This window comes from Notothenia coriiceps, unplaced genomic scaffold (genome assembly GCF_000735185.1).
Source record: "Notothenia coriiceps isolate Sejong01 unplaced genomic scaffold, NC01 NC01_scaffold00037246, whole genome shotgun sequence".
Taxonomy (NCBI): Eukaryota; Metazoa; Chordata; class Actinopteri; order Perciformes; family Nototheniidae; genus Notothenia; species Notothenia coriiceps.
In genome coordinates this window covers 11,699,566-11,725,789 of record NW_011369947.1, presented here as the reverse complement: position 1 = coordinate 11,725,789, position 26,224 = coordinate 11,699,566, and the positions used below count along the sequence as shown (strand labels likewise).

At 40.8% G+C, this 26,224-nt stretch overlaps 1 protein-coding gene across 1 annotated transcript in view; it reads right to left on the bottom strand.

Moving 5' to 3' along the window:
- itga3b (integrin, alpha 3b) overlaps positions 1 to 24,749 on the bottom strand; it is a 30,958-nt gene extending 6,209 nt beyond the window's left edge. The window contains exons 1-14 of the mRNA XM_010795595.1: positions 24,429 to 24,749; positions 7,062 to 7,189; positions 6,237 to 6,319; positions 5,084 to 5,333; positions 4,778 to 4,882; positions 4,469 to 4,673; positions 2,544 to 2,737; positions 2,011 to 2,099; positions 1,775 to 1,911; positions 1,536 to 1,622; positions 1,384 to 1,451; positions 1,052 to 1,197; positions 801 to 947; positions 613 to 711 (exon numbers count right to left, since the gene is read on the bottom strand). Of these exons, the coding sequence (XP_010793897.1) occupies positions 613 to 711; positions 801 to 947; positions 1,052 to 1,197; positions 1,384 to 1,451; positions 1,536 to 1,622; positions 1,775 to 1,911; positions 2,011 to 2,099; positions 2,544 to 2,737; positions 4,469 to 4,673; positions 4,778 to 4,882; positions 5,084 to 5,333; positions 6,237 to 6,319; positions 7,062 to 7,189; positions 24,429 to 24,619 (1,929 nt within the window). The 5' untranslated portion in view covers positions 24,620 to 24,749. The remainder of the gene's footprint in view (positions 1 to 612; positions 712 to 800; positions 948 to 1,051; positions 1,198 to 1,383; positions 1,452 to 1,535; positions 1,623 to 1,774; positions 1,912 to 2,010; positions 2,100 to 2,543; positions 2,738 to 4,468; positions 4,674 to 4,777; positions 4,883 to 5,083; positions 5,334 to 6,236; positions 6,320 to 7,061; positions 7,190 to 24,428) is intronic.
- Positions 24,750 to 26,224: the final 1,475 nt, after the last annotated feature.

Sequence of the window (26,224 nt, the reverse complement as noted above, 5' to 3'; positions counted from 1 at the left end):
TGGGGTCTTATTTCATTACGTGTTGATTTCTATCAACACGTAATGTTGTATCGATGTATATAGAGATGTACTACAGCAAAAGTATTCTCCGTCGGGACTTCCTGCAACAACACCACACCGTTATCTTGATTCTGATTGGCCAGAAGACATTATCAAAGATGTTCTATTGAGAAGACGATCACTACGTGACAAAAGTTTTCAAAACCGTTTCTAGTCTTCGGTATTCTTGTTTTGGCGTGAGAATAGTTTGGGGAGCGTGAGAGCGTGAGATTGAGAGTGAAAGCGTGTGTCACACGCCAGATGCGTGAGAGTTGGCAACCCTGAGTGTAGCTTGGCATAAAGACTGTAAACAAAGGTAAAAGGAAGCTATTCTGTCTTTGTCCAAACGTAATTGTATGGATAAATTAACTAAGTATAACATGTTAAATCCTTCTGTTCTGCCTTGAAATTAAGCTAACCTAATCGCCTGCTAAAGCTAACTTTAGGCCTACCCTAAATCATAACAACGGTCTCAATCTTCTAATCTAAGTCAGTCGTGGCAAGAAAGTAAATAAACACATATCCCCAAATGTCCCATAAAAAAAAGTGACATTTGTCGGAATTTTAATTTTACCTGGGAAAAGGTATTTTATCTTTGTCCCCAAACTGGGCCGTCAGCTGCAGGTTACTGCTGCATTTGTTGTCAGAGCCACACTCCTTCTGGAAGTGAATCTGCAGGAAAAACAAGAAACAATATCATATCATGCCATTACTATAGTTATTTACAATTAGACCTATGTCAATTGTTGGCTTCTCTGTACCTCAGTTTTTTGAGTGAGTTTCTGCTCCTGGCTGATTATTGGGTATGAGTCCAGGTTCTGCAGAGCACGTCTGGTTTTAGGTTTTTGTTCTTGTAGCGCCAAGCTGAGGGAGAAGATCACCGGCTCCAGTTTGTCCCTCACAGGTGACTGTAGAATCATCCAAGCATTTATATTGGTCAAGATATGTGCATGGGTAAGAGCTAACCCTAACCCCCATAGCAGTAAATAACATATGATAATTGAGGCTTTACCATTACGATCAGTTTCAGAGTCAGACACTTCTTTTTGGAAGATGGCAGACTGAGGGTGCCGGTGTATTGGTCATCATTATTGTCTGCAAAGCGAACACGAGAGCTTCTCCTCCTCTCTATATCAGCGTCCACTGTGTACGTCACCGCTTTACAAAGAAACACACACAGTACATTATACAGTTATTACAGCAGTTTAGGAAAAGCCTTAAGCAAGCTCGATTCTCCAGAGTTGGTTAATATTTATATTACACAGAGTTGTTGTTTTTTAGGTTAGAACAAGAGAATCTCAAAATGTCTAAGCACGTCACTGATTTATCATAAAGACTGCTTACTGGTATCTTTCTTGAAGTCTTTGTTTCCATTGCTTAGAGTGAAAGACAAACACAGTGTCGCTGTGATGCTGTAAAATAAAAAAGCACAAATTAATACATTGAAATCAAATAATCCCGTTTCAGAATTATACGTTCTGAGAAAAAAATCCTACCATGGTGTAGTTCCAGGACACTGATTTGGGTCCACAATATATGGCTTCACCGTGAAATTCTTGGTTAGGTGGATGACTGGTCGAGCCCTGAATGCAAATATGATATGGAGAATCAAACAGTGCCCAAGTTACAGTAACAGAAAGAGAAATATAATGTCTTTGCTCTGCCAAAGTTTCTTTTCATGCAGGTTTAAGGCTTTCTTTCAAGCTTTCACTCAACAATAATAACTTATTTCTACCTGAGCAGGGCCACTTTGTCGTCCAGAGAGCCAACTAAAATATCTGGATAGCTGTTTCCATCCATGTCGATACCTCCGTTGATGGAGTAGCCAAAGGTGTTAAATCCTCCAGACCCCACTGACTTACCCTCAATGACCTACAGAGGGCGACAATGACACACGTGAGGTCAACACAATGAATCTGGGCCTTTTTTTGTAATGCCTGAAGTGCATCCATGACTAAATCTGACATTTACCTGACTGGGCTCCTCTGAGATTCCCTTTTTACTTCCCATCCAAATGTAGACCTTTCCTGTTTCGTGGAATGGAGCTCCCACGGCAAAGTCTGCACACAGAAACAAAAAAGAGATGACATATTGGGGAAAAACATGCAAAAGCAGTCTGCTCAAATACAGTGGGCCTCTAGGTGGAACCATTGCTCTACTTCAAATGTGTTATCCATTGAAGTAGTCACAAGTACAACACAATGCATTACCACTTTTCCCTGCTGAGAGAATATCAAAGCAACAGCGCAAAATAATTTGTACATGAGAAACTGACTGCTTCCTTTTTACTGTACTTTTCAAGGAGAACTGTAAATGCACAACCAACAACAACATAATAAAAACACATCATAAAACGGAATTGAACTTCTATCATTCTGTAGTTTTTTTTATCAATGAATCTGGGTGCAAGTACTTAGCCATGTTTTCAACTTTTGAATTAGGTATTCGCTTTAATTTACACAATCCTGTCAGTGTAAAAACAAATGTTGCATTCAGGGTCATACCTTGGAATCCGTCTTGGTTGATGTCGCCAATGGCAGCCACTGCAAAGCCGAAAGCAGAGGCCGCCGGACCCTTCAGCACCATGCTGGCTTTCTTTTGGAACAATCCATTCTCATTCATGAAGATATACACTGCTCCTCCCTGATCCTTCATGCGGTCAAAGTAAAACGGTGCGCCCACAATCAGATCATTCCAGCTGTAAAAAGCAAAGAAAATGTCAAAAGAATATACTTTAAATGTCACCTATTATGAAACATCCTCTTCTTCACGCCTGTTCTACATCAGCATGTGTCCCCTCTTCTTCATGTCTCTTCTACATCAACATGTGTCCCCTCTTCTTCATGTCTCTTCTACATCAACATGTGTCTCTTCTGTGGAAAGAGACTCTGAAAGTTTCAGGAAAAAAGATTCTCTGTCTGTCACTTTAGATGAAAACAAGGAGCCCCTCCTCACGCCCCTCTGAGAGATATTTGGTTAAAAATAACTCAATGGTGCTCTAGGAGGATATTCAGGTGATAAGGTGTGTGTGTGTGGGGGGGGGGTTACCTTGGTTTGTGATTGGCTAATGGTTNCGCCCCTCTGAGAGATATTTGGTTAAAAATAACTCAATGGTGCTCTAGGACCAATCACCAACCAAGGTGACCCCCCCCCCACCTTATCACCTGAATCTCCTCCTAGAGCACCATTGAGTTATTTTTAACCAAATATCTCTCAGAGGGGCGTGGGGAGGGGCTCCTTGTTTTCATCTAAAGTGACAGACAGAGAATCAGCACTTTTGAAACAGGGCTGAAACAGAGGGGATTATGGGTAATGCTGCAATGATCTGTTGGATATTTCAAGCCAAATCCTTCAAAGACATGTTTGACATGAGACTTATAATATATTGATGAAAAACAGTATAATAGGGGACCTTTAAAATGCAAATGCATAGAAAGAAGAACTATATTCCTTGGATCTCAAATATTTGTTGAAATCTCGCTATGCATTGAGGTGGACACATGATTTCACCATGATGTCATTACGAACACCTTATCTCCGCGGCTGAGAGGACAGGTTTTATTCTCTCATCTCAGCTCAGATATACATCAGTGTCATGCCTTCTCTGCATCACAAGGCAGATCATAGCTACAGAGCACCGGAGCGTGAGGCAGCTCAAAAGCACAAGATAGAGTTACAGACGATCCATTTACACGTGAAAACATAACACTTTTCTTATTCTTAGTCTGTGAATTAAGATTATTAGCAGCTCATGATTAAAATATAGTATTAGGTTGAAAGGTTTCTAAACTAAAAGGCTTCCAATTAGTTCCCTGTAGTTCCCTGTAGTGATTGTGTCTTAAATGTTTTTGTTGCTGTTGTGATGCAAGAAAACATTATACTAAATCAGTGTTTCTCAAACCTTTTCATACCAAGGACCACTTAACCAATAAAAAACCACTCGCGGACCACCTAACTCCACAAATATCCAAAAACACATCGTTTTTCTAGAACAGATTACAAATCGCCTGAAAATGGTACAAACAAGTGGCAACATGTGTGATGAAGGTGTTGCGCTGGGCTATATCATGCAATCGAAAGCTGAAACTTAAGCTAGCTCCATTGTGGAAATATTCCCTCGAGAGTGCGGAAAACTTAAATTTATTTATTTATTTCAAATGTGAAATGTTACCAATATACTCACGGACCACTAGGGGGCGCTCACGGACCACCAGTGGTCCGCGGACGACACTTTGAGAAGCACTTTACTAGATCTAGTCTTTATGTAGGACATGGTTTTGATTTTCATTTTAAAATGTTCTAAAACCAAGGACCTCATGAGTAGAAAAACATGTATTTGGATCCCAGCCTTGACTGAACTCCATACAAGAAAGAAGAATCTAAAGAAAGTGTAGATTTGAAATGTTCAGTGCGGTGTGCAGAGACGCACTTGTCATTGTTGAGGTCGGTGACAGCTATGCTGCTCCCAAAGTACGAGCCCACTTGTTCTCCGAGGATGATGAGGTCCGGCTTGATGTCGCTGTCTGTCATTACCCCGAACATCACAGAGCCCTTGGACTCGTCCCTGGGAGACCCTGTGACCACCGTGTATTCGACCTGGCTCAGCAGCTTCTTCTCCTCAAGAACGGAGTAACCTGCGGAAACAAGCATTGGAGATCAAACCGTCATCTGACTATGGGAGGGGTTAAAGGCCCTTAAAAGCATGGAGAGAACGTTTAGAGAATAGAGAGCTATTTACCTATATAACTGTGTCGTCTTTTGATGTTACCAAAGTTTTTGGTATTGGTGTCCCAGAAATTGTCTGGATCAGGAATCCACCACGTTGTCGTTACATGAACATTCCCTTTATAACAAAGCAGAATTAGAAAACAATGTTATGTCTGCCTCATGCACAATGGGCTGCACAGACAGAGAATAATCCCAGGGTTAGACTACATCAAGAATTTAGCACACAGGCTTTAATCCTTGTCTGTGAAACCAGCCCATTATTTCAGTGATAAGTAACAAAACACCCTCTTTTTGACGTTAACTCTTCAGTGCCCACCTTGCCATTCGTAGCTGCCTGGAGATCCGATGTAGACATCATTTTCGGTGAAGCCCCCTGAGATGCCCATGTTGCACAAGCCCTCCACCTCCATATCGTTGTTGGGGTTGCAGACCTGATAAGCGTTGGTCTGCCATTCATCGCTGATGTTATAGGTCAGGTCGTTGCTCCGGACGTAGCACTTTCCTATCATCTTCAACTGGTCCTCTGCTCCGCCTTTGATGATCTTCACATAGCGATGCCCGCACGCCTGGATACCAGAGAAGAGGGAGTATTCTGGGATGTTAGGGACTGCTCGGATTTACAATGTATCAAATCTGATAGTGTATCTAATAATGAGGCTGAATCACAGCTAGACTAATTAAAAAACCTACATCTTAGTTCAGTTGTATTGCACGTAAAAAATAAACAATGACAAACAAACACCAAATAAATAAATAATTTCTGTTTAAATGCAAGTAATGTGTCCTGTGTTTAAGGCGGTGTTTTTGCCGTTGCTGTATGACAAATGTTTACTTTCTTCAGCAAAATGTTTATATAGAATATTCTTAATATACATATATATATTTTCTTTGATCAGATTTTGTAAAAACTAAATTAGGAATTTTTTTCAAAAATGAGAAAATATTGCATTTGATAGAAATATTAAAGGCAGACTGTGAGGTAAACTATAATTCAAAAATGTCCAACTGGAAAAGGGTTAATGGTTTATTTACCAATATTAATAGACATGTATGTGGAAAAAGTAAACACAATTGTATTTCTTCTACAAAATGAGCTAATTTCCTCTATCAATCATAAAAGGCAAACATCCTTCATTATAATTCTATGTGGCCTTTCCACCTATATGTGTCATTCTGTCATGTGTCATTCTGTCATGGGTGTGTGTGTGTGTGTGTGTGTGTGTGTGTGTGTGTGTGTGTGTGTGTGTGTGTGTGTGTGTGTGTGTGTGTGTGTGTGTGTGTGTGTGTGTGTGTGTCATCAGGTTGTTTTATGACGCAGTAAATATTGCAACATGCAGACTGTGGCACTGAGATACAGAGATTATTTTTATTTTAGCGTGTTACCACTCAGAGCTACAGTAAATATTACCATATAAAAAGACACCACCTGTGACACTGACTAACAGAAACAAAAATGGCTGTCATCTCACCAGCACGCGTCCCTTCAACTGGTCTCTCTGACTGGCCACCGTCACCCCCAGCCACATGCCCTCCACCCTCTCTGATGGATCTGCTGTTTACGGGGGACAAGTGGCAATTAGATTAAAACTGTTTAAAAAGAAACAATGAAAATAAAGCATAAAACATCCAGATTATTAAAAAGATTTCTAATGTTAATCCAGTGTCATATTTACTCACAAACCAGGATGTATGTGCTGCTGCTGTGACAAAACAATCCTTTGTTGCATCAATGACGTACATCTAATCTAATATACAGTCCAAAGTAAGCCATGTCAAATTGCCAAATCTTCAACTAAACCAACCCAATAAGGGAAGCTACCTGCAGTCTGCATCATGCCCCGACAAATATTAACCACACAAATGTGCTGTGATTGCAGCAACGCCACGCTTGACATCAGAAGTGATGAGGAATCTCTTTGTTATGGTTCTTACTCGTAGCCTCCGGCAGGCCTATTCACCTCCAGGTAGTGGAGCGGTAAGTCTATAAGTTAATAACCTTCAATTAAGAAAAGATGTTTCATAGCCTGGAGCTCATGGTGGAGGTGCAGCAAATAATGCTGAATGCTATAGGTCTACACAAGCTCTGTTGTTATTAAATAAAGGGGAAATATCTGATTACCCGTACAGCCTCACAATGCATGGCTGTAGACTCATTTTGGAGTCTGATAAGGTGCAGACTGCAGTAATCTACCTTCACTGTATGACTCAGGCCATCTCACTCACTGGATCTCTGTTATAACAACACTGCACTCCCCAGTTAAATGTTGAGATAAAGAATCCCCTCTCGTGCTTACTTGTGCTGACCAGGTCCATTCTGGAGCAGTCTGTGGCGTCTGTTGTGATGGGACACGAGTAGACGGCACCTGTTTCGTTGACATCTTTTAAATTATTAGATTTCTCTTTTGGAGCTCCTGTAAGAAGCCTGGAGACAGACACAGAGACAAAGAGAAAAAAGACAGGAATAGATATAAAGATTATTGGATTATAACACAGCTTTGCCATGTTGTTAGACAACACAATACAATCTGGATGATTTCACAGATACTGTTTCTAGTCTCAACACAGGGAATAAGAACAGGTTCTAAGATGAAGTACATCTATTCTCAATCATTGTGCATCTACAGCCCTGTGCCAGTAAAATACCCTAAGTGTGTAATGAGGACATATGACCCCGAAAACATTGAATTATAATTCATAATGGCAGACAGTGTTGAGTGTGTGTACGCAGTATATCACACACACACACACACACACACACACACACACACTTCAAGTGACCTGTAGATTAATAGTGGAAGGAGTGGAGCAGTGACCTGTGACGAGTCTGGGCAAAACACACGCACACACACAAAGTAGCTTCTTGGTGATGGACCTGATGTTTTGTCCACTCACCCGATCCTCCCTACATCAGCACCTTCTAACGCACACAGATCTTTGAAGACGAGGGATTGACTCGTCTACACGGCTCTGCGCTGGGACACTCTATTTACTGTCAGCGAGGGATTTATTAGCTCTACTTTGTGGGAGGAAGGTGCCGACAATCTTGTTTACTGTGTGTGTGTGTGTGTGTGTGTGTGTGTGTGTGTGTGTGTGTGTGTGTGTGTGTGTGTGTGTGTGTGTGTGTGTGTGTGTGTCCTTGTGACACATGGCCGGCTGTACAATGTGGGAAACAATAGAGTAGTCAAAGTGTGTCTTCATTCAAACTTTCTGAATGTGGACCATATGAAGATTTCACCATTATCCCGGCCAAAATCATTGTGATTGACGATCATTTCTTGATAATCGAAAAAACTATACTTAAAAATATTAAATTGGACTAGATAATACTGGAATCACTTTACCTTCTTTTAAGTTAACACACATTGTTTTTTATTTCATCAGAGATAGGACTCGTCTTTCTGTAGAGCTTTTTTTGTAAAAATCAAACAATCTTATATAATGTCATCATAAATCATAAGGCCCTAGTGCATAAATGAATAAAAATAATAACAATATTGCATAAGTGGGTTTTTTCTTACGTTATAATTCCTGTGTTATCAAAACAAGGCTCTATTATGTACTTCTCCATGATTGCAAGCTAGAACGCTTTTTAAAGTCACTTGATATTCACCATTATCCCAATCATGTGACATGCTGCTGCCAGTGATGGTTTCAGTGGAAAGTGGTGAGTCAAGCTGTTAGTCATTTCAACTGAAGGGCAGCTAACCCCACTGATAAGCAAGAATAAATACATATATTGTGTGTACCTTTACTGTAAGGTCATTCGAAAATGTCTCTTATGAGTCAGCTCTTCATTGTTANTCTGCAACAAAACCCTTTATTACCCCATCCTTGGTTTTAAGGCTGACATGCTGCTGCCAGTGATGGTTTCAGTGGAAAGTGGTGAGTCAAGCTGTTAGTCATTTCAACTGAAGGGCAGCTAAGCCCACTGATAAGCAAGAATAAATACATATATTGTGTGTACCTTTACTGTAAGGTCATTCGAAAATGTCTCTTATGAGTCAGCTCTTCATTGTTACAGGCTGATTATAAGGTTCCTAAAGGTAAAACATGCCTGAAGGATGAGGCATAACTACCTGATGTCCGAGGATTTACATGAAAAACAAATCATATACTTAGTGAAATATTGTTTGAGGTAAGCCATGGATGGTTACAGATGACTCACAGGATATTGGGTTGCTATACAAACAGAGAAACTGTGCACCAGTCACAGCCACCCCCCATATATACAAAATGCCCCCATTCAAACTTGCAATCTGTTTTAAAGTCACTTGTAAGGATATTCACCATTATCCCAATCATGAGAAACCTTGCTTCTATCTGCAACTAAACCCTTTATTACCCTATCCTTGGTTTAAATTAAAACTTGCAATCTAATCATGAGAACCTCTCAAGAGCTCAGACACAATTATTTACTCTCTGATGTGTCACCTGAGCATGAAACCACTCAGAAAGTTTGGAAATCAGTTATGTGAGTTTGTTTCCGCTTAACTAATATCAAATTACCCCCTTATAGATCTGGTACTTCCACATTTTACTATCTTGGAGATCAGAATCACAACCAGAAATCTTACAGTGGGGAAAATATAAAAATGACAGCGAAGGGGATAGTTCAGATCAAATGCAAAAAAATTAAATAAATAGACTTCTTTAAATAAGGAGGCAAGCACACATTAATAAAATATAAATCAAATAAGTACATGTCAGAAGTAAAAAAATAGCAGCATTATCAAGGTAAGGATATAAAAGAAGTGAAGTAGCAGCCAGTAATAATATTGCCAATTGTAGAAAAGTATATATTGCACTGTATTGTATTTCGGTGTGGTTACAGTCTAAATTATTGAAGTAGCAGCCAGCAATAGCAATATTAAATTGTAAATAGAATATATATTCCACATAAGCAGGCGATGCCAACCTTTATAATCTTAGTTAAAGAGTTATGCTTTTCTAATGAAATCTCATTACAAGAAAATTGGCCAGAACTAAAAGAAAGTGACCACAATACTCTACACTAAATATTTCTCACTGATGCATGAAATGAAACACAGACATCCAACAGCCATTATTTGTATCAGAAAGTTCAATTATCCCTTCTTTCTGCTACCAGATGGGCATTATCAGCGATGAATCAATTATCTTGCCACAGTGATGACAACCAGCTAGAACCAACATGGCCTCTGAGGCCAGCAGCTTCCAGTAGAGAGGGAGGAGGAGGAGGTTCAGGTAATCATTCAGTAATGTGGACAGCATCTGAGATTCCACAGAGGTCTGTAGTAGTGAGAGACAATGAGTGATATGAGGAGAACCAGGACCACAAAGCCCCCTGTGAGTGTGGAGGCCCCTTCTGTAATCTACAATATGTGTGTGCAGACATATGAGCAAGAAGTGTGTGTTTTTTGCATACATGACTATCCTGTCTACCTGAATCAGGAGTCATGGCCACATTAAATGTTGTTCAGCTGTTAACGGCACAGTGTCTCAAAACACTCACAAGGTCAGCCGTTCGTGTGTGAAAACCAAAGCAATATCCAAAACATTTAGAAAGCGCAAAGTGGAAAACCAAGAGGATAGACAACACTGTTATAAAACACTTAGAGGCCAGTAGGTGTGAACTTTGCACACAGAAAAAAACCTGTGAGAAATTGAGGGCACAGAGTACAGCGCTAATCACAAATTCTTTAAGGAAGCGTGGGTAACTTGGCTGGCAGAGCGCATTTCTCAGCAAACCGGGGAAAATACCTTCTAAGATTATAAACATGACTGTTGTCTCACTGTCTCTTCAGAGCCGCGTGGGTCAGCTGTGTTTGTTGTGGAAATTCAACTCTGCTGATTGACACCGCAGGTTTGACATACTGTACATGAAGACACAGCTTTAACACTGGGAAGTGCTATTTCCAGGAAGGCAACAACTTCATTTAAAGGTCCCATGTCATGGCCATTTCCACTGATCATAATTCCATTGTTGAGGTCTACTAGAATAGATTTATATTGTGCAAACCAATTTTCCAAAATCACTTTGGTTTCTCATACAGCATCTCTGTAAACTACGTGTATTCACTGAATTTCACTCTCTGCCTTTAACGGCTCTTTGTAGCTCCAATAGCTCCAGCCCCCACCCTCCCTATGAGCACAGTGTGCTCTGATTGGTCGGGACGTTGTGAATCGCGCTGAGCTCCGCGGAGGTGTGGTTTCCTTGTTTAGCGACAGCGAAACACAGCCAAACTCACCCTGAGCACACACAAAGTCACAGACGAAGTAAAAACAATAAGTGTGGCTTGATATTGAGTAAGAAAAAGGTTGATAAACGCTGTGAGAATGGGTCTGCAGAGAGAATTTCGCCGCAATCCCAACTGTCTGTTATCAGCCTGCAGCCAGGGAGGAGAGATCAGCAGAGCTGCCTGCACTGAGTGTGTGTGTGAGGAAGTCCGTGGATTGGTCAATTTGGACCAATCAGCGCGGGCTTAACGTAACGGCTCCGCGGACGTAACGTAGTGGCTCCACGGATTGGTCCATTTGGTTCCGGGTAACACATGACATCATGAGTTACCTGAAGAATCAATGGACAGTGACGTATCTCCAACGAGGTGTTTTGGGGAGGTATTTTCTTTGTTAGAGTTTTACTCGCTACAGGGTGTACTTTGAGGGTTTTGACTCTGCAGACCGTTTACATGCATAAAAACCTTCATAACACACAAGGGGACGGGTAATAACCGGAAAAGCATGACATGGGACCTTTAAAGGAATAGTGGGAAATACACCTATTGGACTTTTGAAAAAAACTACATTAGAACAGGGAATGAAAAATGGCAGCTGGAGCTCTTACCGACCAATGGGAAGGAAGTGGACTCATACATAATCAAAGTGGACATAAAACATATCTGTCTAGCTTTTGTTTTTTTAGGAGCTGCTAAAGTGTCCCTCAGAGTTATCAATCTCATATCTGTGCTGTTAAAATAAAACTACAGCCAGCCAATTCTTAGCTTAGCTTTGCACAATGATCGGCTAGTTTTGCTCTGTTTAAAGGGTAACTTAGATACAGCTCCTTTTGTTGAATAAAAACAAACACTGTGAACAAGTTTAACATTTCATTTATATAATTAGTAAGAGAACAAAACATGTTTCAAAGGTCAACAAAAAAGCTAGTTTTCAATGTGATGACCTTACATTTGTCACTTTATACAAAGTTAATCTCCTTGCATAAAGGGACTCATACCGTTCAATGGGAGGAGGAAGTGGAATCAAACATTATCAAAGTGAGCCTATAACATATCTTTCTCTTGCTCTTGTATTTGTATGGGCTGCTAAAACCATTCTCATATCTGTGGAGTAAATATGAAACTACATTAAGTTAGCTTAGTTTACGCTTAGCATGATAACTGGAAACAGCTAGCTAGGGCCAGTTTAAGGTAACTAAGATCCATCCTCCAGCTCCTTTGTTGATTAAAACCAAAAAAACTTGAACAAGTGTAGCTAACCTTTTCTATAGGTGGTATGAGGCAAATACATCTTTCCAAATGTCAACTGAAAAAGCTAGTTTTTAATTTGATGACCTTACATTCGTCACTAAATGCAAGGGGATTAGGAGGTTGTCTGAAATCACATGTGTACATTTCTAAAACTTGAGTAACAAAGCCTCGGCCATGACAACACACCTCACATCCTGCATGCTCCCCTCCCTGCTCATCACCTCCTCATAAACAGGCTGTGAAAGGCCCAGAGAGGGGGGGGCAACCTGCAGATGCATTCCAGCTCTGAGGACATGTTGAAATTCGCCCCCTCAGCCTCACAAGTGATGGGCTGGCTAAACCAAACATTTACTGTGGGCGAACACACCCAGCCAAGGTGAGAGCGGCATTCTTGACATCTGGAAGTCCCAGAAAAAGGGAGTTAGATGAACTACTGGATATTCATATCAGTGCACGGTGCTTAGTTAAACAAACAGAGGTTGTCTTATCTCTTAATCAATGCTGCCCACCACAGCTCCTGACAGCAGCAAAAAAAAATTGGGGGAGGAGGTGTTGAAAAACCTAAGGAGGGATGGAAGGGGGGGGCAAAAGGTTGATCGCTCTTTGTCTCACAGGAGAGAAGAGGAGAAAACTACAAGGCCTTGTCAGTTTGGTAAACACACATCTGTCCATAAGACCCTCAACGTAACACATGTAGCTCTCTGGTAGTTAATTAAAAGTAAGCCTGTGTAAAGCTAACCCCCCACCTGACTCAGAATAACATCAACAGCGCTGAAACCAAGAAACTAAACTTAATTAAAGATGACTAAACCATTTCGGATGACATTTTCTATCTAACAAGAATAGACAATGTGCTTGAAGAGAAAAAAAACCGTCTCATCTGAGGATATTCATCTTCATGGGTCCAGTCTGAACACGAGTGTGATGAAACGCATGATATACGTCTCAAACTGGCACGCTGCTTTTCACCTCGCTAGCCCCTGCCTTTACAAGTCAAGCGGTATAAATATTTAAACATGGGTAAGTGAGAGAAAGTGTGTGACACACAGATGCATTATAGCTGTGGCGAGTGTGTTTGAGTGTGTCAGCCTTACTAAAGTGATGGATCACCCCTCCAGATAAGGCTTAGGGCAACCAGTTTGTCACAGGGTGCAGCACTCAGGGTAAAGAAAAAAAAGATATGCACTCTTTTAAGAACTAGTGATACATATATAGATCATATAAATTAAGTAAGAAGTCAAAATGAGTATTATTACTTAAGAAATGGTTCCACCAATTTCACTTGTTGTACAATACTGTACGGATGAATTGGTATAAGGTGAATTTAAAATGTTTTAAAAATCAAGCCTTTTGGAAACAAGCTGACACACGCAGATGTTGCCCCTGGTAACAAGGTGTTGTTGCATGGGGATACAGTGGGAGGATTGGTGAATTAACAAAGCTGAGGAGGTTCAGAGATGTGAGGAGAACAGAGTAATATAAGTCCCGATATGGAGGTCAACACTTCCATTAATCAAGCAGATTTAGCTAAATCTGTTCGTGCAAAAGACAACCAAAGTTGGTTTGTTGTTTTTGCAACATGATTAGTAGGATTTAGTTCAGGTAACATGTAGAACTTCAGTGCATGTTCACGATACTCATATTAAATATGAAACATATACCTGCACCCTTCAAATGGATGTACAGAAAGTAAATATTCTGAAAGGGAAAGCTTTGTGCAAGCTGTGGGGTTGACAAATGCTGTTGGGAAAGTCAACACAAATAAGCAAAATATGAGCTTTGTGTAAGTGTGCTTTCAACAGATGAAAGATGGGGTAGGTCATTTTGGAGAAACCAGCTCGAGTGCGCTAGAATTTGAAAATACACAGCCGGAAAAAATCTGCCACTTCCTTACAGAGCCCCTCCTCCAACACACACAAACATGACCAATGAGGGCACGAGATAAGTTTGTGCACAGATGGAAGGCTGACAGGCAGGTAGGCCATCCTATTGGTCGTGCTTTTTACAGAACTACGGCTTCCACAGATGACATGTTTTATGCATTTTTTGTCAAAGCACTTAAGATATTCATTGCTATCGGGATGTTAAGAGCATTCCATGGAATATAACAAAAAGTGTATCTCGAGCCGGTTTCTCAAACTTACCTACCCCACCTTTAAGTGCCTAAAAGGAGGACAGCCGACATTAATGTTAGCTTTAGTTTATTGGCTTTTACTGACATGGTAAAGAATGCAACATTGCTGAGAAATGCAATCCTGTTTGGGTCTGGTAAAAATTGGATATGTCAACTTGCTGAAGAATGAAAGTGTTCAACAAACAAACAACCAAAACATGAGTAAACAGGTCTACATACTGTATGTGGGCCTAACGCATGGTGGACCTGGTCCGATAAAGCATGAATAACACCCACTCTCAGCGCACAGCTGAATTGCTTTGACACTCCCCGTTCTGCACTGTGGCACACGGCGAGGTCACCGGATTGCGAAACAAGTACAACCAAAGAACAGGCACACAAAAAGCCATTAATCCACTCCCTTAATCCTAAATCCATTTAACAGATACACAAACACACTCACCTACTGCACCCTGAGTATTTATCAGGATATAAAGATACTGCCCTACACGCAACTCATATCGATTCCACCAAAAAACATTGCCACTTAGAGCCACTAAGCAATAAATGGAGATAATACTGAATAGAGCGACTCAATTTGCAGATTGAATTAAGCAGGAGCAGACCGGGGCGGAGATATTCTTTATACTCTTGTTATGATGTAATGACTTCAGTGAAAGACGAGAGGAGGGTTGATATGATAGACATGGTGTGTTACAGTGTGGGCCACAATTACTGGGTAGTACATGGTGTGTGTGTGTGTGTGTGTGTGTGTGTGTGTGTGTGTGTGTGTGTGTGTGTTATTGGTTTCACTCTGTTACAATAGCACTAAGATGAACCCCGTTCTTTGTACTTTCAGGAAACACTCTCACAGGGCAATCGGTTAGAGTGAGCACGCACATTGCTATCAGACTACTCACAGGAAGCACACCTTGTCAACACATTGCCTGTGTGTGTGTGTGTGTGTGTGTGTGTGTGTGTGTGTGTGTGTGTGTGTGTGTGTGTGTGTGTGTGTGTGTGTGTGTGTGTGTGTGTGTGTGTGTGTGTGCGTAACAGATGAGTCCTCTCTGAACAATCAGTGGTACATCAACCTGCTGCTAAATGAAAAGTGGCAGCACACCATTGGGTCTCAGGACTTTCACTTTTCTTCAATTTTTACTTTAAGATTTTAATAAAGAGATGTTCTAATATTGATCATGTCAAGTAATGTGTTAATCACAACGTCTTACAGTTTCTTTTTAAAACTATAGCATGCTCAGAAAGACAAGCTTGGACACCATAAATGTGTGAATGACTACATGATACATATAAATAAAATACATAGTTAACATTGACATGGAACTATCACCCGACCCGAACAACAACCCCAAATACTGAACGCTTATAAACAATATCACAAAATGATCTGTCATTTTGAAATACAGTCAAATAGGGAATGTATTTTCTTGTCAATTACAGAATGTGGCAAAAGAGCATTTGTTTCTATGGTAAAAACGTGTATTTATATGGTTGAATATGGATTAAAACTCTACAGACTAAACATATATCCTTTAACTGTACAAGTAAAATATATCTACAGTATTTATTCAATCCCAACAACCAGATTTTACCATAAAAAGGTTTTCTATTCTTGTTTTAACAGTGTCTTATATTAAGACCAATCTTTCAGTATAGCCGTCAAAGGTTGTAAATTATTAACCAAACATGCAAAGAGTAAAAGGAAGTCAGTGATGAATAACCGTTGACACACCTAGTAAACCATGAGCACACCGGCAGTTGTGTTAAACTGTAACTCCACCGAAACAGGCGTCCACCTGTGTGACCTAGTCAGAATACTGATTCATCCCCATCTGCTTTTTGTTTCTGAAAGCCTGAAAGTGTTTGTTTTTTTAGTCATGCTTCTCTGAGCTCAATGTCACCGAATTCAAAGCGTTAGCCCTGCCCTTTCTATCTCTGTCAATCTCTGATACTCACATCTCAGCTGTAGGTTGGATGTTTTATACAAAAAAGCAAAATATGCATTTGAATTAGAAAGAGAGGAAGTGAAAACCTGGTTTCAATGTGATATATGGTAATTAGGTCACAAGGGGAAATAATATGTAAATAACAGTGTAATGCATTAATCAAACGAGCAGTAGAACAATTTAATACTGTTGAATAAAATGCATCTGTAGTTCTCAAACACAAACACAGGAGTCTAATCTCAGCTGGACAAACATCCTGTTTGAAGACCACCATCTGCCATTGGTCGAACAGTAACACGAGAGCAAACTCATTTAGAGCCAGTGTTACAAATTAAACATGGCAGGTCATCCCCTGGTAATAAACTAACTCACTTTTCATTAGCGACGAGTAAAACCCTGTCTGACAAGCACAATGTTATTTTGGTTTATGTCTGTAGTAGGTTGGTCTGCTAACTGTGCCCACCCACAGCCTGGAGTCCCTACTGACAACACAACAATGATACACACGATTAACACACACAAATCTGAGAAATACATGCATACAAACATGGATACACAGCTGGACTGAGCCTGGACACGTGTTTCTTAGTGACCCCACATCATGCAGCCATAGCTGTATTCACCAGAGACGACATTCCCATTAACATTTTGACCCCAGCTGTATGTAAAGGGGGAGGGGATAGTGGGGGGTTTAAAGGTGGACTACGTCACAGCTGTAATGGGGCAGAAAGAAACACGGTTAGCGTGCCTGAAAGGAGTCAAGTTTTCACTCAGATGTTACTCATCTTATACAAGCGCAGTGAAGGTGTGTGCATGAAACATCTGCTCTCACCTGCTGAGGCTTGAAAAGCATCCACAACACGCCACGGCAGCACATATTGCCTTTATTAATCATGTGTTAATCACATGTTTTAAATGTCTTATCAACTTTATTATAGAAGACCTTTTATAATATGTGTTTTAATACATGTAGTATGGTTGAGTGGGACTGCAACCCTTAGTAGAAACATGGGGATTAGAAAAATAATCCCCATATTTGTTGATAAATGATTAATCGTTAAAAGTATTTTTTAATGCAATAATTGTAGAAAATGCTGTTTTCATTAAACATGGAGATATCCTGCTCTTCTCTGTTTTGTATTATACTAAATTGAATATCGTTTGGGTATTTAAAGACACCACTTTGCACTTTAAGAAACTGGCATGGCAAACTATTTTGTGACATTTTATACACTAAATGATTTAGCAATAAATCTAGATAATAATCTGAAAAATAATCCTTTGTTGCAGCTCTAAATGCAAAATGGCTGTATTGTAACTTTTCTTATTTGTGTTTCTTGGAGCCTTAAGGATTTCCTTAGAGTCCTTCCAAGCAAAATGGAATGAAGGATTAAATATCACTACTGGAAAACATGCTTATTTATATCTCATAATTAAATGATAGAAATGGTCCTGTAACTGCTGTAATGTTCGGCTACTTTTATACTTAAAACACAATTGTTATATTTGCAGCAGGAAATGTATCACTGTTTGTCTAGAGGGGACTGATTGGACATTTTATGAACCAAAGGATTAATCGAGAAAAAATATGAGAGATCAATCGATAATAAAATAATCATTAGTCGCAGCCTTATTGTTAAGGACAGATATCGAGTTACCCCATTCACTGACTTCCACACATAACAAGTGTAAACCTATACTTCAGGATCCCTTCCCTTCAAAGGTGGAGCATGTCACTAAAGAGAGAAAGGTTTGAAACATATAGTTGTTCTAGCTGCAGGTAGCCCCCATTAGCCCGGGGTGTGGAGGGCCAGCTTCTTCTCCATGCTGTTTGAGGGCATTTGTACAAGCAGGGGGGGAGCAGGGGGGGAGCAGGGGGATCTCTTACAGTTCTGTTCAGATAGAAACAGTCTTCACTGCAGGTATTTCTAATGAAAGCACCACCATAGAGAATCTGCTCTGTGGAGATTAGCGGGAGGCCCGAAGTCCCGCTGGGATCCATTTCAACATGTTATTAGAAGCCGTCATTCATTCTGCTGCTAAACATAATGCAGCCCACGCCATTACCAACTGATTGGATACAGCCAATAAATACCAACAAGATTAGGGCCGGTCACTATGGACACACTTGCACTTAACTTTGGAGAGGTCTGGTACAGCAGTGGCTCTAATTGGAAAGCACTTCAAACCATGTTTAACTTCCACACTACACTCTACATTTCAGGTTCTCTCGGTTTTTACCATAAGGTACAACTTTAAAATGAGACACCCTTCATATTGGCCTAACAAGTGGTAACTAATAGATTTATTGATGTTTAATAAGCCATGGAACAACTTTTAAAAAGGTCTTATCCCGAAGGGTTTCTCACTTTTTTCTAGCAAACTACTATATCACTGCAGCTGAAAATATGACCAAGTCTTCAATAAATGTTTTTTACTAAGTAACCCTCCTGTTGTCTTCGGGTCAAATCTGACCGATTTACACACACACACACACACACACACACACACACACACACACACACACACACACACACACACACACACACACACACACACACACACACACACACACACACACACTTGTTTTCTGCTTTAGCAATCACAAGTTCTGCATATTAGCCTAAGCCACTCAGATGATGGGGGGGAGGAAAAAATTGGCTGCATGGGAGAAAAAAGATGCTATAGTGGGTGAGAGAACCTCTGCCCTTGCCATACACACGCACACACGCACACACGCACACGCACACACACACACACACACACACACACACACACACACAGAACAATTTGACACATTTCCCACTCTTATGTGCCCATCCCCCCACAGGGATCACACCTGACACACGCAATCCATGTTCAGTGTCTGTTCTTTGTATGTACTGCAGTTCTTCATGTATACCAGTAGTCTGATACAATATTTACTGTTTGAAAGGGTGATAAATAAAATTTGGTGCTGATTAATGATTTTTGTGTTAATGTAATAGCAGTTAAAACAGGACCGGTCAAATTTGACCGAGAACACCAAAATAAGGGGGGGAAAACGAAGACAATAGGAGGGTAGGCAGTCCCCCACCAGGGAGGTTGGTTTTGGGGTGGATATAGAAATTATTTTTCACTAATGGTCTTGGAGTGCCCTTTAATATTATATATACAGTATTTTATTTAGCTCACTAGGCATGGATATAGTGAAAACAGTACCATGTTAATTACAAACTCAAGATAGCAACCGTGAATTTAAGGAAAAAAAATTGACTTACGTGTCTCTCTGTAACAGATTATTTCAGATGCTATAACCCCTTTTTTCACAGGGACAACGTCGTAGTGCCGATAATGTAATGCATGTATCGGGGTCTAATGGACAACACAGGACTGTTATTTGGAAATGTTTCACTGTGGCCTGACGCCTTACTTCAGAGACAAAGACCAAGCTTTACTACAAGGGGGAATGTTGGATCACGGCCAAATCGGACATACTCACCTGCACCATTTACACTCTTTGCTACAGCATGTCATTTAACACATTGGGCCTTCAGTGTAAGTGATACTCTGTGCAAAAAGATACCCTCCGAGTACTACACCTAGTGTGTTTCTCCATACTATGATATACTGTACTTGCTCAAACACAACAGGTTGCCATTGGAAATCAAGTGAACATGAGCTGAGGTAAAAATGTTGATAAACAATTGATTAGAAAAAGTACATTTTCATGCAAAAATAACTTATAAACTATATATGTTTGGGTTTAGGACTGACTAAACAAGAAATGTAAAGACTTTCAGAAACTGGGACAGACATTTTTTACATTTTGTAGAACGATTAATCTAGAAAATAAGCAGCGGCTTAATTAATAATACAAATGTGTCCTTATGGGACGGAGTGGCGCAGTGGGCTGTGCATTGATCATCAGATCAAGGGTGGCGTTGGGGACCTCCAGTTCCAAACCCGCCCCCACCGCCAAGGCGTCAGGCCGTTGTGTCCTCGGGCAAGACACTTCACCTGAATTTGCACCTGTGGGTATTGTCCACAGTACATGACCGTCACATGTGTGTAATGTGTATTTGTAAAGCGCTTTGAGCATCTGGAAAAGCGCCATAATAAATGTAAGGAATTATTATTATTATTATTATTATGTGCAGCCCTACACAATTATAATATAGGATGCTTATGCAGCTTCTTTGCTTTTTTTTTTTTTAATACGTGACTTTTTGCATCAAATCAACTTTGCAAAACAGAAATTCGATCGAGAAATCAGGTGTTTTATCAACAAAGCTGAAGTGATTTGTATGTTTTTGTGCGTGTTCAAACCAAAAATCATACTGTGTGTCTTTGAGCACTCCCAGTTTAATCTGTACCTCGCAGGGGAAAGCCCCGTCAAATGAAAAGGCTGACTTTCATAGCCTGGGGCCACTGCAGTCAGACAGGGATGAGCTGAAAAAGCAAAAGCACTTCAACTCTGATTAAACATTCATCAGTCAGAGGAATTAAATTCTTCACAGAGGTTCCCACCCATAAAATTAAGGGATCTTTGTCTGAAGAGGGAGAAACAGAGTGATTTTTGTGTGTGTTCCCAAATAGTCCCCAGAACTACTCACTCCTGTCTTGTCTCAACCTGAAAACCTGGCAGGTTGTGACTGTGCAGAGTAGGGTAATACATTCCTAGCATACCATGGGGTCAGGGGACTGGAAGAGCCAATAGGTGGCCAGCTGACTGCCCGGTCCCTCCTCCCAGCTCAAAGCGAGAACAAAAACAGCCCTCTCAGGAAAATCTCTCAGAGACCTTAATGGGTGTTTCAAAGAGAAGGGGGGAGTGGGGAAGTGAATACCCCGTACAAATTGGCCTCAGGTAGCTTTGAGATAATTCAGGTGGAGCCATTCCCCAAGAAAAAGCAATGTTGGCCTACAAATTGGTCCCCCCTGAAATCAAAAATGTTTTTTTAAATTGCTTCAGCTGAGACAAAATGCACTGCTAGATTCAGACTAATTCGATAATAGCCCCCATCTTAAGAGGTTAAGAAAAACGTTACTGCGCTCCCTTTATTGCAGAAGTGGGAGTAGAAAAACCCTCTCTCTTGACTTTCATCCTGGACTCTGTTTGACTCATGCATGCGCAAAGAACGGCCACTTTGTACAAGTTACGACTGGTTTATACGCAGAGTTCCTGCATTTTTCAAATATTCACTCTAGCTGCGATAATGAGGAAACATCTAACAAACAGCGCTGGGGTGCGGTGAGACAGATCTAGGGCCACAATAAAGCCAGACAACAGACAGCACTGTAAAACCAGCCCAAGTCAAACATGAGACTCACAATCAGCAAGTTGTGTTGTGTCTTTAGAATCACAGAGTATGTACACAACTACGTCTGGAGGTCTTTATTCACAGTGGTGGCTCCACAGATAACAGATAGTCTGTTTGAAAAGGAGATGCAGTAACATGGTCAAAAATGACAACAATCTTTCTTGAGAAATTCAAAAGTGAAAGTGACATTTAAGTTGCAGGAAGGTTGACATTCTCCATCTGAATCACAGGTCACAGTCACATCAAGAATGGGGTTGTCACATTTCTTTGTAATATTTTCCTGTCTCACTTCAGAAATAAACTGCACTGTTAAGGCACCACAACACACCAGGCAAGCAAATCTAGCAGCTAAGTGTTATTTGTTGCTTAACTTTTCCTGAAATGTAAGTACTTTTTCGACATTTTGGGAATTACAAATATTTAATTTCTTGCAGAGACTAATAGAAAATATGATTGATACCAGTCTCATGTCTAAATGCTAAATATTAAGCTACCGCCCAACAGCTGTCTGGGGTAGCTTAGCTCAAAACAGCTACATAGTTCTACCTGAAGGGAAACTGTCTTATTAGTTCTGAGATTAAGAAATGCCTCAAACCTAAACAACCGACATTAACTCCCAAAACGGCGATTATATTTAACATTGTTAGACGGTTACAGTTTTTGGAACTAGTTGATTATGTTTAGGCAAGAAAACTGGGCTAGGTTTAGCAAAAGATCAGTATAACTAAGTTTAACATACTAACATAGTTACGTGCATTTACGTACTAACATTACATGTTACTTGTTAGACACTTTTATCCAAAGTGACTTAAATACTCAATACTGTGGACAATCCCCACAGGAGCAATTTGGGGTGAAGTGTCTTGCCCAGGGACACAACGACATGCTGACTGCAGTGGGGTGAACCTGTGACCCCCTGCTCCCAACACCAAGGCTCTATCAACTGCGCCAGATGCCTCCTAACGTAGTCGTGTTGTCAATATGGGATTTTGGTTTCGGGATACAAAACCGTGGCCTCCTGCATGGATGTCAATGAGAGGTCGCCTCGTTATGTCAAATCTAAATATGGGTCGTGGATGGAGTATGGATATGTTGCTTGCAGTAGTTTGTTTTGGTGAGTGTAATCTAAAGGCATGTGTTCAGCATTCATTCCTGGCAAAAATCTGTTATTCCTAAATTAAAAGCTACAATCAACTGAGCATGAATTAACCTCTTAGCTATAGCAGTGGACTGATGAGACTTTTAACAGTCTCCTTGTCCCCAAAGGCCTCCAGCCTCTTTACCAACCATGTGGTCCCCTTCTTGGGTTGCAGTCTGTGGATAGTGAGACCACCCCACTGGGGAAAGGGGGCCAAGATGGCACATTGATCAAATATCAGCTAGACACTAGTATCCATTCTATAAACTGGGGGACATTTCTGCAGAGATTCAGGCCGATAAACATTCAGACTCCCTTCCCTGGTGACAACACACAGGAAGTGGGTCGTCGACGCTATTTTCTTCCTGCATTAGCCTTCAAAGCAGAACGAGGACACAGATAACAGCAAGTTATGGACACGCCGTGTGATCATGGATGCGGAAGGACAAGGGGGGGGCACTGTAATTAGCAGAGGGAAATCCTACACTAAACAATGATACAGTTTGAGGAGCCTTCATCAGGGAAGCTACACACAGGAACACACATTCTTTTCCTCAAACATCAGCTATTCCTAAAACAAAAAGCATGTTCTTTCATGTAAATCCCCCCCAATACTGTGAGCTCCACATGAGCGTTCATGTCTTGGTGATAAGCACCCATAAGTGTTACAGGCCAATGAACACCTTTATTGTGAAACACAAACCAACTTGTTTCTCTGCTGAATGTAATGGCCTCAGGATAGGTGGAAAGAAAGTAGAGCGGGCTATGGAAAGGCTTTCTGTGCATTCCAAAATGCATACACCAAAGAACCCTGAACCCTCTGAAACTGCTTTTATAAAAACAATTACAAAGCCTCATTTCCCACGTGACCTTAAAATACACTTCAGATTCTGTCTTAAACTCCACAGAAAAGGCAAGCCCCAGATGAGTTGTGGGCTTGTGTTTTAGAGGTTTACATGAAACAAAAATGCAAGTTCCTCTCAAATCACAGGAATCATGACATTTCTATATTATTCAATTATGCATTTTCTATCATATTTGAGTCAAAATTGGAGAATGAACCTTACAATAATTGTATGTTTCAAGGTTTTAGATTGACAGCCAGAAAAGCATATTAAATAGAGAATGAGTGTGTTAATAAAATACACTTACATGTACGTGTATTTTATTAACACACATATTCTCTGAAAAAACTGGAAATCTGAGGTGTACAAATATAGGCTCTAGAGTCTAGAGCCTATATTTGTACACCTCAGATTTCCTGTTTTACACACATTTTTGTACTGAACAAGGTAGTAGCCTAACTTCTGCACAGTCAAACGATAAAGATAATTATATTATTGGCACAGGTCGTCAATTATGCAGAAATACACATTTAAAAAAACGCATCGCTGCTTTTCAACAGGTGTTTGCTCGAGAGGAACTACTTTATTGTCTTGTAAAAAGGGAAGTATATGATTTTACAAGAAGTGTATCGGGTCACAGGTGTTAACCGCAATATACTCCAAACCTTCATCGGGGGGTTTTGCGCAGTAAGTAGGCGCAATGAGCTTCTCTGAGGCAGAGAATAAAATGGCTTTTTCCTTACGCCACCTGGTCTAAAGCAGGTGCGTAGCCTGCGTATTATAACCTTAAAACGGAGAAAGAAGTGTTCTTAGACATGCACAGCTGATTACTTACAGGTACTTGTTGGGGACTCCCTGCTGTTCGTGTAGAGCGACTGAGAATCCAAACAAGCTGCCTTTGGTTTTCCCCTCTTTGATCACGGGAAACCGCTCATCTATGTTAAATCCACAGCAGGTTCTTGTCCCTTGGTACACAGCCAACACCGCGCAGAGGAACAGTCTGGGGGACATGGTGGCGCTTTTCATGCCGCGTAAGTGCACTTGGTTCCCCGCAGATCCACGATCAGCGTGAGTCCGACACGTCTCCCGCAATGAGCTCCAACAGGTAGACTGCTTCACACAGACCTGCCCATCGAGAGCCGGCTGCTGCGCCCCCCCCCCCTCCTCCTCTGTGTGAGTGCTGAGGTGTCGGTGTCTGCCTCCCTCTGCCTCTCTGCTGCCCTCCCCTGCTCTCCCTTCCTTCCTCTCTGCCCTCCACACACAGAAGAAACAAGTGCACTCCCTTCATTCACACAGTGTGGTTAGCAGGGGAAATTTGTCTCACCTTCCCCACCCCATCCTGTCTCTGTTTCTCTTTCACACACATATTTTGCTTTCCACCTGTTGTGCTTGTAAACTTCATACAACTGTGCACTTTTAAAAACAAAACAAAAAAGGCATTGGAGACTTTTCACAACTTATTGAAAATGTCTGTGCAATATATAACTTAGGGTTTAATTCTTGCCTTTTACAAACAGTCAATCGCTGCATTAATACCTTCATCAATACCTTCATTATAAAACAAAAACGTTTAGGGTACATATATAGAATTCAACTAAACTTTCTTCATTGAATAACATTCTACTCAACAATGGCATGTGCTTATTATTTTTCCTTGAAGTATTTTCCGAACCCTCCCCCCCCCCCAGAAAAGACTGGGGATTAGTTCGAAATGCACATTGGAGATTTTCTTGTAAGTAAGAGAAAAAGCTCTCAAAAAGGAAAAGAAACATATTGTCTGTTGAACTTGCAAACTTCATAAAACTGCATTTTTTAAGAAGAAAGAGCAATTGAAGCCTAGTCAGAAAAGACAGCCACTAGTTGAAAATGAACATAAGAGATTTTCATGAAGAGAAAATGCTCAAAAAGTATTCAAGTCATGTTTCTAAAAAAAAAGTCAGTTGACCTTTTGAACTTATCACCTGCAAAAAAGAGCACTATCTGTTTCGTAGGTCTACGTCCTACGCTGTAAAATGTATTATCTCCTACACACGGCATCTATTGCACGTCTGTCCGTCCTGAGAGAGGGATCCCTCCTCTGTTGCTCTCCCTGAGGTTTCTCCCATTTTTCTCCTTTAAACTGTGGGTCTTTTCTTTGGAAGTTTTTCCTTGTACGATGTGGGGGTCTAAGGACAGAGGGTGTCGTTTTCTCATACTGATATTCTGCACAAACTGTGCTGTTATATTAGATGTAAGTGTCCTTACTCTAAGGTCATCATTAAATGTACAACACTTTGGCTCGACCAAAAATCGTTTTAAAAATGTGCTATATAAATAAAAGTTGATTTGATTTGAAACTTGAAAACACACATAAATCATGTTAGCCATTGAGTGCTTAGTGCAGGATATAATGTGAAGGAGGGACTATGTTATAAAAGTCAGGCCTCCTGTCAGAACTCCCTAATAGACGGCCTCACATGAGCCCTCTTGTGACGGCCACCCCCTGCCTCGCTCCACTGCCTATCGCCCAGACGTATGGCTTCCAATGAGCAATTCATTAAATCGTTAATCCCCTTAGAGAGTTCACAGAACAGGCCAGAGTTCTTTAAAGCATCCTCTCCTCCAGCATGACTCTTTCCTCCCCCCCCCCCC